The 16,732-nt window shown below is 66.8% G+C and overlaps 3 protein-coding genes and 3 non-coding genes across 9 annotated transcripts; 5 read left to right on the top strand and 1 right to left on the bottom strand.

Annotated features, from left to right (window-relative positions):
* The first annotated feature begins 866 nt into the window (after window positions 1-866).
* ACTN3 (actinin alpha 3) lies at window positions 867-6,898 on the top strand. 3 transcript variants are annotated; one of them, XM_067314833.1, is made up of 21 exons: window positions 867-1,029; window positions 2,299-2,413; window positions 2,528-2,647; window positions 2,742-2,828; window positions 2,916-3,003; window positions 3,126-3,204; window positions 3,290-3,371; window positions 3,499-3,584; window positions 3,675-3,767; window positions 3,866-4,096; window positions 4,182-4,329; window positions 4,503-4,653; window positions 4,767-4,875; window positions 4,968-5,108; window positions 5,207-5,389; window positions 5,489-5,623; window positions 5,714-5,893; window positions 6,075-6,221; window positions 6,321-6,386; window positions 6,469-6,627; window positions 6,731-6,898. In XM_067314833.1, exons 1-21 carry the CDS (start codon window positions 904-906, stop codon window positions 6,887-6,889), a joined length of 2,685 nt encoding a protein of 894 aa, XP_067170934.1. In that variant the 5' UTR covers window positions 867-903; the 3' UTR covers window positions 6,890-6,898. The 3 variants fall into 3 exon arrangements, with proteins under 3 accessions (XP_067170934.1, XP_067170933.1, XP_067170932.1); XM_067314832.1 differs by having other exon boundaries at window positions 6,075-6,386; XM_067314831.1 differs by having other exon boundaries at window positions 2,299-2,647.
* Window positions 6,899-7,310: 412 nt separating this feature from the next.
* Window positions 7,311-7,501, top strand: LOC136995102 (U2 spliceosomal RNA). The gene has a single exon (XR_010886749.1). It is a non-coding gene; the product is annotated as a U2 spliceosomal RNA (small nuclear RNA).
* A 776-nt stretch (window positions 7,502-8,277) lies between these two features.
* On the top strand, window positions 8,278-8,468 carry LOC136995100 (U2 spliceosomal RNA). The gene has a single exon (XR_010886747.1). It is a non-coding gene; the product is annotated as a U2 spliceosomal RNA (small nuclear RNA).
* Window positions 8,469-9,738: 1,270 nt separating this feature from the next.
* LOC136995092 (dapper homolog 2-like) lies at window positions 9,739-12,080 on the top strand. 2 transcript variants are annotated; one of them, XM_067314815.1, is made up of 4 exons: window positions 9,739-10,004; window positions 10,473-10,632; window positions 10,711-10,869; window positions 10,964-12,080. In XM_067314815.1, the coding sequence occupies exons 1-4, from the start codon at window positions 9,945-9,947 to the stop codon at window positions 12,064-12,066; spliced, it is 1,482 nt and encodes a 493-aa protein (XP_067170916.1). In that variant the 5' UTR covers window positions 9,739-9,944; the 3' UTR covers window positions 12,067-12,080. The 2 variants fall into 2 exon arrangements, with proteins under 2 accessions (XP_067170916.1, XP_067170914.1); XM_067314813.1 differs by lacking the exon at window positions 9,739-10,004 and adding an exon at window positions 10,030-10,392.
* Window positions 9,746-9,936, top strand: LOC136995101 (U2 spliceosomal RNA). The gene has a single exon (XR_010886748.1). It is a non-coding gene; the product is annotated as a U2 spliceosomal RNA (small nuclear RNA).
* Window position 12,081: 1 nt separating the features above from the next.
* On the bottom strand, window positions 12,082-13,406 carry TTC9C (tetratricopeptide repeat domain 9C). The gene is made up of 4 exons (XM_067314816.1): window positions 13,328-13,406; window positions 12,989-13,238; window positions 12,728-12,910; window positions 12,082-12,653 (listed from the first exon to the last, which is right to left on the bottom strand). The coding sequence occupies exons 1-4, from the start codon at window positions 13,343-13,345 to the stop codon at window positions 12,559-12,561; spliced, it is 546 nt and encodes a 181-aa protein (XP_067170917.1). The 5' UTR covers window positions 13,346-13,406; the 3' UTR covers window positions 12,082-12,558.
* Window positions 13,407-16,732: the final 3,326 nt, after the last annotated feature.

The raw sequence follows: 16,732 nt of genomic DNA, 5'->3' as shown, positions 1-16,732 counted from the left end.
CAGATCGGGGCTCTGGGGCAGTTCGGGGCCGCGGCGCCCCAGCCCACTCCAGCCCCTCTGCTCTCCCCAGGCCCCGGAGCAGGATCCAGCCCGGCCCTGAGCAGCGTCTGGCGCTGACGGCTCTGCCCCAGATTAAAGGCTGCCTGGAGGAGTCGTGCGAGTGCCGTGGACCTGGGGGGGGGTGCGGGGCCCCGGACGCCTGGGCCCCCGGGGGGGTCCCTGGGGTCAGGTATTCTGCGGTCAGTTTTGGGCCAGTCGGGGTCAGGGGTCAGGGGTCGGGGGTTGGGCTGGCAGGGGTGTCGGCGCCGCGGAGCGACTCCGCAGTCCACGAAACACAGTGACCCCCCCCCTTGCCGTTGCCGCACCCCCGGTGGGAATGGGGAGGGGAGAGACAGGTGCATTCCCCCCCCCAGGGGGCCCAGGCGTCCGGGCCCCCCCAGTCCTGGCTGCTGGGCGGTGCTGGGGGAGCCGAGCCCAGAATAGCCGGGGGGGAAACCGGAGCCGGGGGCGGGTCGGGAGCAGGTGCCGGGGGCTGCTCCGCTGCGGCTCTGGGGGGCAGCAGGACGTGGGAGCGGGGGGGCGGGGGGCAAAGCCAGGGCTGGAGCGGGGGGCCCCGGCGTCCTCGCCCCGCGCCCCATCCTGGGCGGCCGAGAGGGCCCAGGTGTCCTGGCCCGGTGCCCACCCTGGCAGTGGCAGTGGCAGTGGCGGCGGGGTCCCCACAGCTGTCCCAGCTCCACGCCCCCCCCCACGCCGTGGCCTTTGGGAGCGGGAACCCGATCCGCCCCCGGCCCCCCTGCCGCCCCCCCCAGTGTATATCTGCCCGTGGGGCCCGGTCACGTGGCAGCCGGACGCACGGGGCAAGCAGCGCACGGGTACGGTGACGGTGACAGGGACGGCGCGGCCATGAGCGCCCTCGAGAGCCAGGCGCCCTTCGGGCTGCCCTACGTGGCCGACGACTACATGCAGCAGGAGGAGGACTGGGACCGCGACCTGCTGCTCGACCCAGCCTGGGAGAAGCAGCAGCGGAAGGTGAGGGGCCATGGCGGGACACGGGGATGGGGGGCAGCAGGGTGTCCCAGGGGGCGCGGGGGAAGCCAGCGGTGCCTCAGGGAGGCCCCGGCGGCAGGTGCCAGCGCGGGGACGGCGGTTCCCAGCTGGGATCGCCACGAGCCGAGAGCCGCCGGAGCAGGGCCAGCGCCAGGAGGGCCCGGGCTAAATATACCATGGGGGCAGCCGCTTGCAGCTCTTTGCACGCGCGTGTGCCGTGAGAGAGCCCCGTGCAAACACATTTGCCGTGTGAGGGCCCTGTGCACACGCGTGTGCTATGCGAGAGCCCCGTGCACACACATTTGCTGTGCGAGAGCCCCGTGCAAACGCGTGTGCCCCTGTGCACGTGTCCTCCGTGCGATGGCCCCGGCCAAATCCCTCTAAGCCTCTGCCAAGGTGCGGGCCAGACTCAGATGCCTGGGGCCACCCTGGGTTAAGCCGGGGGATCCCGGCCCCGGACTGTGTTTTCCAGCCCGGCGCCCGGTCCTGCCACCTCCCAGGGGACGGCGCTGAGGGACGGTGGCCCCCCGGACACCTGGGTCCCTGGGGGGGGGAGCAGGGGCGCCCGGACGCTAGGGTCCCCTCCTCATTATGGGCTCAGCAGAGCTGGGAGCCCCTGTGGCTCACAGGGACGCGCTGCAGAGCAGCCGCCCGAGGAGGGACCCAGGCATCCGGGCCCCCCAGGCGTCCGGGCCCCCCCTCCCCAGCCCAGGAGGGACCCAGGCGTCTGGGCCCCCCCCCGCCGGAGGATCAAGTTGCACCCGCCGGGCACTGCATTCGTTCCCAGGGAGCCGGGGGGGGGGGGAAGCGGCTCTCCTGCAATCCGACGACGCGGCGAAATTGCAGGAACCCCCCTAAAAATAGCGGCGGTGTGGCAGGGGCGATGCCTCCCTGGCGCCGCCCCGGGGTATTTTTAGAGGATCCGGCGAGCGGCTCCAGCCCTGGACTCCTGGGCCCCCCTGCCTCCCGGGGGCTGTTTGCAGGGGTTGACGCACGACGCCTGTTTCTCCCACGCATCGCACTGAAACAGGCGTCTGTCCTCGGGGGTGCGCGGCTCTGCCGACGGTGTGTGTTTGCACGCACGTGCACGGGGACAGAGGGCGTTTGCACACACGTGCACAGGGACGGAGGGCGTTTGCATGTGTGTGCATGGGGCCGCGCGTCCCCCAGGGGTGCAGGTGGCGCCCAGGGACGGGATCGTCCCCCCGAGCATCCCCGTCTCCCCCCCCCCAACCCCCTTCTCTCCCGCAGACGTTCACGGCCTGGTGCAACTCCCACCTGCGCAAGGCCGGGACCCAGATCGAGAACATCGAGGAGGACTTCCGCAACGGGCTGAAGCTCATGCTGCTGCTGGAGGTCATCTCCGGTGAGCGGGGACATCCCAGGGCTGCGGCAGGGCTGCGGCAGGGCCGCAGCATCCCCGCGGGGCATCCCCACGTCCCCCCTCACCGGCCCCTCGTCCCCCTGTCCCCCCCCGCAGGTGAGCGGCTGCCAAAGCCGGACAAGGGCAAGATGCGTTTCCACAAGATTGCCAACGTCAACAAGGCCCTGGACTTCATCGCCAGCAAGGGGGTGAAGCTGGTCTCCATCGGGGCCGAGGGTAGGGACGGGGATGGAGACGGGGGGGCTCGGGGACACGGGGGACCCCGGGGTCCGTCTGTCCATCCCCATTCGACGCCGCTCTCTGCCCCCAGAAATCGTCGACGGGAACCTCAAGATGACGCTGGGCATGATCTGGACCATCATCCTGCGCTTCGCCATCCAGGACATCTCCGTGGAGGGTGAGAGGGCGAGACGCCCCGTCCCGTGTCCCATGTCCCGTGTCCTATGTCCCCTGGGGCCGCCCTGACCCCCGCGTCCCCCCGCAGAGACCTCGGCCAAGGAGGGGCTGCTGCTCTGGTGCCAGCGGAAGACGGCCCCGTACCGCAACGTCAACGTGCAGAACTTCCACATCAGGTGGGGACCTCGGGGGACGGGACGACACGGGGACGCCAGGGGGGACGCAGGGACCTCAGGGGGGACGCGGGGACGCCGGGGGACCTCGGGGCACAGGCCGCCTCTCACGCCGCCTCCCGCAGCTGGAAGGACGGCCTGGCCCTCTGCGCCCTCATCCACCGCCACCGCCCTGACCTCATCGACTACGCCAAGCTCCGCAAGGTACCAGCAGGATCCGGGGGGGGATCCGGCAGGATCTAGGGGGGTCCAGAGGCCCCGGCTGGCCCTGACCCCCCTCTGCCCCCAGGACGATCCCATCGGCAACCTCAACACGGCCTTCGAGGTGGCCGAGAAGTACCTGGACATCCCCAAAATGCTGGACGCCGAAGGTGCGGGGCGGGCAGGGAGGCGCCTCAGTCCCAGCGGGGCAGCAGAGGACAACCCGGACGCCTGGGCCCCCGGGGGGCTCCGGAGAGCCCTGCCCAGCCTCTCTTCTCCCCCCCTCCTCCTCCCCAGACATCGTCAACACCCCCAAGCCGGACGAGAAGGCCATCATGACCTACGTGTCCTGCTTCTACCACGCTTTCGCCGGCGCCGAGCAGGTGAGGCTGGGCGGCGCGGAGAGTCTGCGGTGGGGCGGCGCGGTGGGGTGGCGCTGCCCGCGCCCACCCTGACGGCGTCTCCCCCCCCAGGCCGAGACAGCCGCCAACAGGATCTGCAAAGTGCTGGCCGTCAACCAGGAGAACGAGAAGCTCATGGAGGAGTACGAGAAGTTGGCCAGCGAGGTACGTTCCCCCTCCCCGCCAGGGCGCCTGGGTCCCCGGTGGGCACCTGGGTGTCCCCCCCCGCCCACTGGCGTCCCCCCCACCCGCTGTCTCCGCAGCTCCTGGAGTGGATCCGCCGCACGGTGCCCTGGCTGGAGAACCGCGCGCCCGAGACCAGCATGGCCGCCATGCAGCGCAAGCTGGAGGACTTCCGCGACTACCGGCGCGTGCACAAGCCACCACGCGTGCAGGAGAAGTGCCAGCTGGAGATCAACTTCAACACGCTGCAGACCAAGCTGCGCCTCAGCAACCGCCCTGCTTTCATGCCCTCCGAGGGCAAGATGGTGTCGGTGAGCCGGGGCGGTGGGGACAGCGGGCGGCGGCGGGGGACCGGGGCCGGCGGCAGCAGCCGCTCACAGCCCCTCATGGCGGCAGGACATCGCCAACGCCTGGAAGGGGCTGGAGCAGGTGGAGAAGGGCTACGAGGAATGGCTGCTCACCGAGATCCGGCGCCTGCAGCGCCTCGACCACCTGGCCGAGAAGTTCAAGCACAAGGCGACGCTGCACGAGAGCTGGACGCGGGGTGAGCATGGGGCCCCGGGACCCTCCGGAGACCCCCGCGAGGTCTCCACTGCCCCCCCAGGACCCTTGCGAGGTCCTCAATGGCCCCTGGGACCCCCATGAGGTCCTGCCACCCCCTGGGGACCCCAGCAAGGTCCTGCCACCCCCCGGGGGCTGAGCCTCACCCCTCCGCAGGCAAGGAGGAGCTGCTGTCGCAGCGGGACTACGAGGCGGCCTCGCTCACTGAGGTGCGGGCCCTGCTGCGCCGGCACGAGGCCTTCGAGAGTGACCTGGCCGCCCACCAGGACCGCGTGGAGCAGATCGCCGCCATCGCCCAGGAGCTCAAGTACGGCGGCCTGGCCCCTTCCCCACCGCCACCGCCACTGGCAGCGGACCTCACGGCCCAGCCAGGGAGCCCCGGCGTCCGGGCCGCCCTCACCCCCTCTCCCCGCCCCGCAGTGAGCTGGACTACCACGACGCGGCGACGGTGAACGCGCGGTGCCAGGTCATCTGCGACCAGTGGGACACGCTGGGGACCCTCACGCAGAAACGCCGGGACGCCCTGGAGGTGTGCGGGGCAGCGGCGGCGGCGGTCCGGGATCGCCGTTCCGGGGCCAGCATCCCTGCTCCGGCCGCCCCTGACCAGCCCCCCGTCCGCAGCGCACGGAGAAGCTGCTGGAGACCATCGACCAGCTGTACCTGGAGTTCGCCAAGCGAGCGGCCCCCTTCAACAACTGGATGGACGGGGCCGTGGAGGACCTGCAGGACATGTTCATCGTCCACAGCATCGAGGAGATACAGGTGCCGGGACGCCGGGGCCCCTGGGAGGGGGGGGCCTGGAGCGGGGTCCCCGGACGCCTGGGCCCACTGGGCTGGGGTCTCCCGTGCTGCCCCCGCAGAGCCTGATCACGGCCCACGAGCAGTTCAAGGCGACGCTGCCGGAGGCCGACCGGGAGCGGATGGCCATCGTGGGCATCTACGGGGAGATCCAGAAGATCGCGCAGACGTACGGCATCAAGCTGAGCGGGGGCAACCCCTACACGAGCCTCACCCACCTGGACATCACCAGCAAGTGGGACATGGTGAGCGGGGAGCCGGGGCAGCAGGGAGCCGTGCGGGCAGGCTGCGGGCGCGCGCAGCCCCTCACCCTGCTCCTCTCCTCTCCTCTCCTCTCCCCGCAGGTGAAGCAGCTGGTTCCCCACCGCGACCAGACGCTGCAGGAGGAGCTCTCCCGCCAGCAGAGCAACGAGCGGCTTCGGCGGCAGTTTGCCGCCCAGGCCAACATCATCGGGCCTTGGATCCAGACCAAGATGGAGGTGCGGGGGGGGGGGGGTTTCTGTGGAGCGGGGCGCAGCGGGGCCGGCCGGATGCCTGGGCCCCTCTGACGGCGCCCGTGGCTGCGGCAGGAGCTCGGCCGTGTCTCAGTGGACGCCAGCGGCTCCCTGGAGGACCAGATGAGCCGCCTGAAGCAGCACGAGCAGAACATCATCAACTACAAGTCCAACATTGACAAGCTGGAGGGCGACCACCAGCTCATCCAGGAGGCCCTGGTCTTCGACAACCGGCACACAAACTACACCATGGAGGTGTGTGCTGGGGGGGGTCCTGGGGGGGCAACGGTGATGCCTGGGAGCATGAAGGGGGTCCTGAGGGGACCGGGGAGAGGTGGGGAGCCAGGACATGAGTTGGGGTCCTGGGGGGGCTGCGGAGCCGTGGGGAGACGTGGAGGGGGGGTGGTGCCGGCTCTGACAGCCCTGTCGCCCACAGCACATCCGCGTGGGCTGGGAGCAGCTGCTGACCACGGTGGCGCGGACCATCAACGAGGTGGAGAACCAGATCCTGACGCGCGACGCCAAGGGCATCAGCCAGGAGCAGATGAACGAGTTCCGGGCGTCCTTCAACCACTTTGATCGGGTGGGCCCGCGGGGACGGGGGCGCAGCTGGGGGGGGGGGACAGACGGGGGGATGGAGCGAGGGACCCCGCACTGTGACGCCCGTTCTCGCCCCCTGCAGAAGAGGAACGGCATGATGGACCCGGACGACTTCCGCGCCTGCCTCATCTCCATGGGCTATGACCTGGTAAGGGCCCCGCGTGGCCCCGTCACAGCGTCCCCCCCCAGCGTCCCCCCCCTCTGATCCCCTCCCTTGCGTCTCTCCCCAGGGCGAGGTGGAGTTTGCCCGGATCATGATGCTGGTGGATCCCAACAACACAGGGGTCGTAACCTTCCAGGCCTTCATCGACTTCATGACCCGGGAGACAGCCGAGACTGACACGGCCGAGCAGGTCATAGCCTCCTTCAAGATCCTGGCGGGGGACAAGGTCGGTTGGAACAAGGGGGCAGCAGCGGGGGTGCTGGTGGGACGGGACAACCATGTGTCCCCCCCTGCCGTGGGGACACCCCCTCACGCCAGGCTCCTTGCAGAACTACATCACGGTGGAGGAGCTGCGGCGGGAGCTGCCAGCTGAGCAGGCTGAGTACTGCATCAGCCGCATGGTGAAGTACGTGGGGGCTGATGCTGTGGCTGGTGCCCTCGACTACGTCTCCTTCTCCAACGCGCTCTACGGCGAGAGCGACCTGTGACCCGGCCCCGCCCGCCCCGCTCCGGCTCGGTCCGGCTCGGTCGGGTTCGGTCCGGTTGGATCCGGTCCGGCGCCGCGTCGCGCTCAATAAAGCAGCTCCCGCAGCCGCGCGCCTTTGCTCAGCTCTGCCCGCGGGAGGGGCGGGGTCTGGCGAGTGCCGGGGCGGGATGGATGTAAATAGATGGGCGGGGTCATGCAAATCAGTCTCTTACGGAGCCGAACGGGACGCCGGGAGGCCCCGCCGGGCCCGCAACAGCGCTGTGCGGGCCGGTTCCGGGGCGCAGACCCGGGTGGATCGGGTCGGGCCGGGTGGGCATGGGCGCCGGGGGCGACAGTTGGGGACGGCGGGTGTCGGGCGGCGGTGTCCGTGCGGTGGATGTGGCCGGGGCGCGGGGAGACGGGTGGTGGGGGAACCTGGAGGCATCGCTTCTCGGCCTTTTGGCTAAGATCAAGTGTAGTATCTGTTCTTATCAGTTTAATATCTGATACGTCCTCGATGAGAGGACTTTATATTAAACGGATTTTTGGTCGCGGGAGTTGGACCCGGAGCTTGCTCCCTCCGCTCCGCGCATCGTCCCGGTATTGCAGTGCTTCCGGGAACGGTGCACCTCCCCCGGGAGGATGCTGCTGCTGGTAAAAGACAGAGCGGAGCTGGGCGGTGACGGCTGGGAACTGCAGCGTGGTGGGGGGGGGGCGCCTGGGCGCTGCCGGTGTCAGAGCCTGCGGGGGCGCTGGATGGCGACGTCGGGGCTCCGCCGTGGTGTGTCGGGGACGGGGACGGGGCTGGGCGCCGCCGGGACTCTGTGCAGGCGCTGCGGGCCCCGGGGCGGGACAGCGGGTCGCTGCCGGGACGGCGCTGTGGAAGCTCACGGCGGCGGGGCCGTGCCCGGGAGTTACTCCCAGACGAGAGGAGGGCTCCGAGCGCCGGGGAGGGGAGGACGGGCCGCCGCTGCCGGCAGGGCCGGGCCGGGCTGGGCCCCCGTGGGGGCGCTGCGGCCGCCGGGCTCGGTGGGGCGGGCGGAGGGCGGTGCGCTCGGGAAGGGGGGCGGAGCACATGCAAATAAGGCAGCGCGCGGGGCGCCTGGGCGGGTGTATGCAAATCAGGGCGGGGCGCGGGGAAAAGCGAGGCTGCGGCGTATGCTAATAGAGGGCGGTGCGTATGTAAATCAAGTTTCTGCCGAGCCGCGGGTGCCTTCGGGAGCATCCGCGGGGTCCGCAGCGGCGCCGCTCGGGGGTCCCCGGCGGGACGGACCCGGTGGGGCGGCGCCGCGGCGGGCGGGCCGGAGCCTGAGGGCAAGGGAGCGGGCGGCGGGGTCGTTGGGGCGGCGGTGTCCGTGCGGTGGATGTGGCCGGGGCGCGGAGAGACGCGTGGTGCGGGCAGTTGGGGGCATCGCTTCTCGGCCTTTTGGCTAAGATCAAGTGTAGTATCTGTTCTTATCAGTTTAATATCTGATACGTCCTCGATGAGAGGACTTTATATTAAACGGATTTTTGGTCGCGGGAGTTGGACCCGGAGCTTGCTCCCTCCGCTCCACGCATCGTCCCGGTATTGCAGTGCTTCCGGGAACGGTGCACCTCCCCCGGGAGGATGCTGCTGCTGGTGAAAGACAGAGCGGAGCTGCGTGCGGTGACGGCTGGGAGCTGCTGCGTGGAGCGTGGCGGGTCGCCAGTGGGGGCGCCCGGGCGCTGCCGGTGGCGGTGTCGGAGCCCGCGGGGGCGCCGGGCGCTGCCGGCTGCTTCTCTAAGCGCCTGGGCCCGCGCCGGGGCAGCCAGTGCCGCTAGCGGCAAGGCGAAACCATCCGGGACGGGGAACCGCCTCTCCGGCGCTCGCTCTCCAGCCGCTCTTTGCCTTCGTCACCCTGTGGCGGATTAAAGCACGGACTCAGGAGGGTTTGCGTCCTGAGACCCTGATTGTTTATTCTAACACATACTTATACCAAAAAGTTAGCTACTTCAGCGATTTCACAGATACACTTTGCTAAGCCAATCATTATGCAGATTACGTCACAGGTAGCCAATCATTGCACCGATCACGCACGCAGCGATCATGCCTTGTACTTTGCTGCTTGCTTCCTAGTTAGAGAAAAGCTGTCTTGTTCTTAACCTTGGTTCCCACTGGCTTTTGCTGGTTTATCTGTACTTTCTCAGGATGTATCATTCCCAGCTGCACCGGTGTCCTTGGGTATGTTTGTCTGAGGCTCCTGTTGAGACTCCTTCTTGTCCGAGCTGGTAACAGTTCCCCCGTTCCCCTTTTCCCACGGCTTGCTACTTGCAATTCCCCTCCAACTTAACCCTGTCATGACCCGCCACATCACCGCGCTGCGTCCGGGCGCTGCGGGGCCCCGGGCCGAGAGCGCTGCCGCCGCCGGGAGCCGCCGAAGCAGGAGCGGGCGCGGAGCGGCGCAGGAGAGGGAGCCGGTTCCCAGCGGGACCGTGGCTGCCGGGCGGTCGGGGGCGGGGCGTATGCAAATCAGGGACGGGTGTCAATCGGGACGGCTCACGGTGAGGGCAAGGGGGCGGGGACATGCAGATGAGCGCGGGACAGGGAAACCGGCGTGAGGAGCGGGGCGGGCGGGGCGTATGCAAATCGCAGCGGTGCGGGATGGCTGCAAATAGAGGGGCGGGACATGCAAATCAGGCTCTTACGGAGCCGAACGGGACGCCGGGAGGCTCCAACCGACCCGCAGAGGCGCCGCTCGGGGGTCCCCGGCGGGACGGACCCGGTGGGGCGGCGCCGCGGCGGGCGGGCCGGAGCCTGAGGGCAAGGGAGCGGGCGGCGGGGTCGTTGGGGCGGCGGTGTCCGTGCGGTGGATGTGGCCGGGGCGCGGGGAGACGCGTGGTGCGGGCAGTTGGGGGCATCGCTTCTCGGCCTTTTGGCTAAGATCAAGTGTAGTATCTGTTCTTATCAGTTTAATATCTGATACGTCCTCGATGAGAGGACTTTATATTAAACGGATTTTTGGTCGCGGGAGTTGGACCCGGAGCTTGCTCCCTCCGCTCCGCGCATCGTCCCGGTATTGCAGTGCTTCCGGGAACGGTGCACCTCCCCCGGGAGGATGCTGCTGCTGGTGAAAGACAGAGCGGAGCTGGGTTCGGGGGTTGCGGGGGCGGCCGAGGTTTGTTGCGCGGAGCGTGGCGGGTGGGGGCGCCCGGGCGCTGCTGGTGGCGGTGATAGCAACGTCGGGGCGCCGCCGTGGTGTCCGCGGGTTCGGAGGGGGCGGGGCCATGGGGTGGGGGCACCGCTCGCCCCGCCCTGCGGGGCGTGGCCCCCACGCCGGCGGCCAATCCGGCGGCGGCCGGCGGCGGCCCGCCCCCACGTGACCCGTTCAAAAGCGGCCCCTTTGTCCGCGCCCCGGTGTCGTCGCCGCCGCCATGTCCTGGTGCGGCGGCCCCGAGCGCGGCCGCCTGGGCGAGCGGCTGCGGGCTGGGCTGGCGGGGCTGCGCGAGCTGGAGCTGCTGTGGGCGGTGCAGCGCGGCGCGGTGCACGGAGCCCTCGGCCAGCTGGTGAGGCGCTGCGGCAGGCTCCATGGCCGGGGGATCGGGAGCTGCCGCCGCCGGTGGTGATGGGCTGTGTTTCCCCGCAGGACGGACCCCGGGAGCTGCCCCTGGGGAAGCTGCACTGGAGCCGCTCTGAGGACCCGCTGGGGGACCCTGCGAAGCTGGAGCCGCCGCCCCCCGGGGGGATGGAGACCGTCGCCCCCGGGACCACTACTGTGGTGGACACTGACTCCCGGCCCAGCTCAGGTAGGCCTGGTCCCGGGACTCCCCCGGTGCCCACCTGGGGCCGGCGGCCCTGCGCTCACCCTCTGCTTCCCCCAACAGGCTTCTACGAGATGGGCTCTCTGTCGGACTCGTGCCCCTCAGTGCGCAGCGAGGGCCCTGGCTCGCCATCCCGCTCCCGCCCATGCTCGGCCGATGAGGCTGCTGTGCACCTCCTCCACCTGCGGTGCCCGGCGGGCACCCCGCGCCCCGTCTCCACCGGTGAGTCGGGGGGCAGCATTGTCCACGACGGGGGGGCTGAACAGCCGGTCTTCCCCGAGCGGCTCGGTGTCACCCACTTCCCTCCTGCTCACAGGGGACCTGGAGTCCATCTGGAGCCTGGGAGACGCCTGCCTACAGCAGCCACCCTACGAGCGCGACCTGGTGTCCCGCAGCACCAGTGAGATCTACCGCTACCCCAGCCCGCTGCACGCTGTGGCCCTGCAGAGCCCCCTCTTCACTGGCCCGCCCCGCCGTGAGCGGCCAGCCCCGCTGCCGGCCACCCTGCCCGCCAGCGCTCCCCGGTGCACCCCCGCACTCTCAGCGGAGCAGTGTCGGGCCCGGCTGGACCGCTACATCTCAGCGCTGGTGCTGCGGTACAAGTGCCGTGCAGCCAGCAGCTGCCCCGAGCCCGGGCACCTCGTGGGCCAGCAGAAGAGCCGGTCGCTCTCCTCTGTCTGCAGCTCCCCGCTGGGTGCGGGGCCACCGGCAGGCTGGAAGATCCGCAGGCGCATCTCCACCTGCTCCCACCTCCGCTCCGTGGAGTATGCCGAGGGTGCACGTGACACTGCCGGGCTGGAGATCCCGGGCGGGCACAGCTCCGCTGCCTCCTCCATGGGCTCCGTCCAGTCCGGGGAGCTCATGGTGGAGCTCCTGGAGCCGCTCTTGCTGGAGGGGCCGGCCAGGGTGCTGGGGCTCCCAGCTCCCCCCTGGGGAGGGGATGGCACTGACCGCGAGAGGCTCTACCACGGGAAGCACATTTCCCGGGAGCTGGTGAAGGCGTCGGAGGGTGCAGAGAAGAGCTGGCTTGGTCCCTGGGGGCTCCTGCGCCGGATCACCCTCTGCCGCCAGCCTGGCGAGCAGGGCACCTGTTGCAGCTCGGGGGTGAACGTCTGTGCAGTGGCGCCGGGCCCCCAGGCCCCCGGGCGGCACAAATGGCTCTCAGTGCTGGAGATCTCTGGCCGGCGGGAGGGTACCGAGCCCTGCCCTGCCCCGCTCGGCCACCACCTTGCCTTCTCCATGGACTCCTGCTTCCCTGGCGAGGCGGATGCCGGGTGCCGGCTCCTCGGCCGTGCCCTCCCGCCACGCGGTGCGGCCACACCAGGCCCCGGCATCTCCCGGCTGCGCCGGGCCCGCTCCTTCAAGGAGCTGAAGCGGATGGTGAGCCGCCCCTTCCGGCCCCTAAAGAGCAAGCATTAAACACCGTGATGGGAGGTTCCGGCTCCATTTTTATTTCCAGGAAACCTCGAGTCCGTGTGCCGAGCAGCAAGGCCGTGGCTGGGCCCTGGGGCAGTGCGCGGCTGGAGGCAGGGACAGTTTGCGTGTGCGATACCTGCCAAGGAGCAGGGACAGGGCAGAGCAAACAGCTCGGCTGCTCTCTGGGATCTGTTTGCTCAAAGCAGGAGGAGGAGGAGGTGATGATGGGTCTGAGGGACAGTTGCTTGTGTATCCAGCAGCTGCCGGGATGGCGAAGGGGGAAAAAGGGGCCTCTGTGCCGAGCCCGCAGCACGGGCTGCCTGCGTCCTCCCATGGCGTTGGGACGGGAATGGGCGCTCCGGAGGCTGGGCAGGGCCGAGATGCTGAGCCGCCCCAGGACGGGGCACGGCAGGATGCGTCTCCCTGCAGGAAGCGGGGGACATGGTGGGATGCGCAGCTCCGTCCTGGAGACCCACAGCATCGTCCTGGCTGCCCCTACTTGAACATGCCAGCGTAGAGCTGCTTCTCCTTCTGCCAGTAAGCACTCAGCTGTGACTCCGCCAGCTCCAGGTAGTGCTTCACGCTGGTGTCTGCGGAGGGGAGAGCGGAGGGTGAGCTGGGGCCCCCCCTGCCACCGCCGCCTTCCCCCTGCACCACCGCTCACCTCGCGGCTGCAGCTGTGCCGCCTGGGCCAGGCAACGCTGCGCCTGCTCATAGTCGCACAGGTGGTAGGCGGCCACGCCAGCGCGGTACAGGGCCTTGGCGTTGCGGGGCTGCTGCTCCAGCACCTTCAGGCTGTACTCCTTCACCCGCTCGTAGTTGACCGGCTCCATGCGCAGCAGGCAGGCTGCGGGCAAGCGTCAGTGAGGAGGGGTCCCACGTGTGCCCCCCCCCCTTCCCACTGCCCCCCTCCAGCCCTGCTCACCCGCCAGGTTGTTGTAGCAGTCTGTCTGGATGCGGCGCAGCGTGGCCTCTTGCTGGGGCGTCGTAGGGGGCTGGGGCCAGGTGCCCAGCGCCTGCAGCGGTGGCGGCAGCCGGGGCTCCAGCCCACGGAGCTGCAGCAGTGCCCGGTGGTAGCGCCCGGCGGCCTCCCGCGGCCGCCCTGCCTGGTAGCAGCCGTTGCCCTCCTCCTTGTAGCGCTGAGCCTGCCGCAGGCGCTGCTCCAGCGGCTCTAGCTGCCGAGGGGCCCGGAGTGAGGCTGCGCTGGGAAGCGACCTCCCAGGAGCGGCCCCAAACCACCCCCCCCCCCCCCCCCGGCTGGTACCTGCGCCGCTGCGGCCATGGGGCAGCTGCACTGCTGCTGCTCAGCAGCTGCCGGGTTTCATGCTGCTTCCTGCGTGGCCTGACCTGGAAATGCAGGCGGGGAGCAGGCACCATGTGACCGGGAGATGCCGCTGCCGCTCACTGCGCCAGGCCGGGGGTGGCCGGTGCATCCCAGCGCAGGTTGCTGCCCCGGCTGTGATTTCCTATTGCCATCCGCCCCCCCCCCCCCCCGTTTGTTTTGCAGAACCCGTGCTGTTTTGCAGAAAGGTGCCAAAAGCTGCTGGTGGCAGATGCTTGATAATCTGCTTTTACGTTAGGGCTCAGTCTGGCCTCTGAGAGCCCGACTTGGAAACCTGTGGCAGAAGGTTCGCTATTAGTCCTAATGTACTTTAGTGTTCTTTTCTTTTTTCCCCTCCCACTAATTCTGTGCCCCAGAGCATAGGAGGTGTTATGGTTTAAAAAAAAAAAAATTTGTAACAGCTTTAAACTTTCAGATTAAAAATAATAAAAGTAGCTGGTCACTTATCAGGCATGTAAATAGCCTGGGGTTGAACCAATCCCCCCCCCCCCAATTTCCCTGATTTGTATCTTTGAGTTGTACCAGTAGGAAAAGGACGTTCGGCAGCTGACACTGCTGTCCCTGCTCTAAGTGACATAAAGATGGGATCTCCCACTTTTCAGCATCCCTCAGGTTTTGCCAAGGCACAAAACATTGGTGAATGCCTGAAGATGGTGACCCCCACCTGAAGGGCCAGGAAAACCCACTTAAAGTGTTTTCTATCATGCAGCAACATCATAAATTAAATATCCCTGTCAGTGTTTATATTTTTGTTCTTAAAAAAAAAAATCCAAGGATAGGAGAGGGGCAAATTCTGTATATAACTAAGCACCTATGTGGGACATGCGACTTTGTTGTGAATGTTATTTTAACGGTGAGAGGCTGTTGCCATCGGCGAGCACGTGCCAAGGTGCTGCTGAGCGGGTCCGGTGCGCTGGTGCCATCCATGCGCACAGGACCAGGGCCACCGTGCACAGTCCTGCTGGCTGCAGGCCCACGGCCATTTTGTGCTTGGTCCCTTTCTTGCAACCTGTTTCCTTCTTTGTGCTGCCAACAGCAGTGGTGGAAGCCAAATCCTGGGAGGCAGAAAGGTGGCTGTGGCACTGCAAAATAAAAGCAACCCCCAAAACATTAATCCTGTTGTTTATATCTGCTGTGGTGTTGCTGATTTGAAAGTTTGTGGAAGGCAAATTACCGGATCCCTGCAGAGGCTCGTTTGCCACCTGCACCAGTGCTTTGCCCAGCTCCCGGGAATGAGGGGTCTCTTCCCCCTCCTCACGTACTGCCCTGATACCTGGCTTGCATTTTCCTTTGCTCCTTTCCTTTCTTTGCTCCTGGCTTATCTTCATGCTGTGTAATCTCACTTCTTGGAGTTCATCAACCTCACAGGCTTCCCCCTTAAAAACAACAACAACAACAAAAATCTTAAAATAGGTGCCTCTTTTCTCCTGCTCCACCCCCAATATAATACTAGTTTAAAAAGCAGGAGAGCAATAGGGGTTTAGTGCATATCATCCCGCACCTCCAAAGGGCTGCGGGAAAGCACACGGAAGAGCCTTGGAGTGACTGGAGAGCAGCAGGGAAGAGCTGGCAGCCAGAGCCTGGAAAATTTAAAGTTACTTATCAGAGCAAGGGCAAGAGGTAAATTGATTACATGGCACTAGTACCTTCCCAGGCGGAAAATGGTAGATTAAACGGGGCCAGATAATCTTGTGGGAAAAAAGCTAAAGCAAGGCTTGGTGGCCAAAACTGATAACTGAACTCAAAAGGTGTTTTACAAGGGAGGCGAATAACTGCTGCCGTAAGGGGTGGTGCCCTATGTTGTGGATTCACACTGAGACCTGGTGTCTTTCTGCCTGTTTTTGGCCAGGAACAGCCAAAAGGAAGCAACCCCTCGCTGCGTCCAGCCAGGCAGCAGCTTGCAGGCGATGCCGGCCATCTGGTCCTGCTTTTCCCCGTGTCCATCTGCCGGCGTCTGCTGTTACTTGGTCCTCGAGCAATATTTCTTGTTCTTAGCATGGCCCGTTTGCTTCTCTTGGGATAAGAAATCAGTAAATCGGAGTTGCTTAAATGCTTTGTGTCACCTCGGTTGCTGTAAGAAGCAAAATGGATGCAAAAGTCGCATTGCCATTGACCATCTAAAATACCATCCCCAGGGGCTTTCTCCAGCAATTCGGGAGACAGGATCAGCTGGATCTTTGCTCCTGCAGCTGGGGAAAAGACCAACTGTGTCCCTGGGTGACGGTAACTCCAAATAGTTAATGTTATTTCAAGCCTGAATGTGGCCAGCTGCAACATCGCTGGATCTTCTGTTTGTGTCATTAAGCCACTTTTAAGTTTTGGGACTAAAAGGAGTATGACACACACACACCCCCGGCAAGGAAACTGTCCCAGTTTGACTTAAACTGGATTGAAACAAAGCTAATAAAATGTGAGTTCTCCCTGTGTAATTTAATATACAAGTGTCAGTTGGTAGCCACATCTAAAGCTCAAAATAGTAAGAGCCCTGCTCATAAATAAGACAGTTTTCACGGTTTTAGTCAACTCAAAGTAAAATGACCATTTTTATTTAAATTGGTGTGCACCAAGGATGGCGTTTGAGCCCTGTTCACACAGGGCTCCGGGCATTACCCCGGCGGGGTCACTTTGCTCCCGGCCCTCCACCAGCCCGGCTACCGAGGGCTCTCGCCCCCTGCCCGGGATGGCGGAGGCACGGTAGCCTCGGCCCGTCACGCGCCTTTCTCGCCTCAGCAGCGGCGACAAAATGGCCGCCGCGGCCCTCTAGGCGGGAAGCGAGTGGGAAAGGACCGCGGCGTGCCTCACGCACCGCCCACCCAATAAGAAGGCAGCTTTTCCCCGTCGCTAGGTAGAATAGAGCCGGCCGTACTCTCGCCGCCTTGGGATAGGGCGGAGCGAGGCCAATGGGAAAATCGGCACAGTGAGCCCGGGCGGGCGGGGGCTCACGAGCCGCGCGAGCAGGCCGCTGCGCACGTCGGCGGGGCTGACGGCGTTCGCGCGTTGGGCGGGGGGGAGGGGAAAGGGGCATCACGCATGCGCCGGGGGCACAAGGGGACGACGTAACGCGGCGGGGGCGACGGCGCAAGCGCGCTGCCTTCCGGCGCACGCGCCGTAGCGCCGAGCGCGACGCGCCAGGGGCGCGCGTGCGCACTGGAGGGAGGAGGCCGGGGGGTGGCGCAGAGGGGAAAGCGGGAGCCGAGAAATAAACAAATCCACAAATTAACGGTGCCTCGCGGCGGGCGGAGCCCCCCCCCCGCCGCGGCCAGGCCCTGCCCGCCGCCCGTCAGCCGCCCTCGGAGGTAGCTGCGCGGGAGAGGCGGGGGGGAGCGG

This window comes from Apteryx mantelli, chromosome 37 (assembly GCF_036417845.1).
Source record: "Apteryx mantelli isolate bAptMan1 chromosome 37, bAptMan1.hap1, whole genome shotgun sequence".
NCBI lineage: Eukaryota > Metazoa > Chordata > Aves > Apterygiformes > Apterygidae > Apteryx > Apteryx mantelli.
This window is presented reverse-complemented; position numbering and strand designations above follow the sequence as displayed.

Excerpts from the sequence above, each read along its gene's own strand:
- ACTN3 (XM_067314831.1), top strand. The coding sequence starts at position 904 with ATGAGCGCCCTCGAGAGCCAGGCGCCCTTCGGGCTGCCCTACGTGGCC. Across the intron at positions 3,372-3,498 it reads CAAAATGCTGGACGCCGAAG|ACATCGTCAACACCCCCAAG; the intron begins GTGCGGGGCGGG and ends CCTCCTCCCCAG. Across the intron at positions 4,654-4,766 it reads GCCATCGCCCAGGAGCTCAA|TGAGCTGGACTACCACGACG; the intron begins GTACGGCGGCCT and ends CCCGCCCCGCAG.
- LOC136995092 (XM_067314813.1), top strand. The coding sequence starts at position 10,261 with ATGTCCTGGTGCGGCGGCCCCGAGCGCGGCCGCCTGGGCGAGCGGCTG. Across the intron at positions 10,633-10,710 it reads TGACTCCCGGCCCAGCTCAG|GCTTCTACGAGATGGGCTCT; the intron begins GTAGGCCTGGTC and ends TTCCCCCAACAG. Across the intron at positions 10,870-10,963 it reads CCCGCGCCCCGTCTCCACCG|GGGACCTGGAGTCCATCTGG; the intron begins GTGAGTCGGGGG and ends TCCTGCTCACAG.
- TTC9C (XM_067314816.1), bottom strand. Across the intron at positions 12,911-12,988 it reads CTGCTACAACAACCTGGCGG|CCTGCCTGCTGCGCATGGAG; the intron begins GTGAGCAGGGCT and ends GCTTGCCCGCAG. Across the intron at positions 12,654-12,727 it reads GGCACAGCTGCAGCCGCGAG|ACACCAGCGTGAAGCACTAC; the intron begins GTGAGCGGTGGT and ends TCCCCTCCGCAG.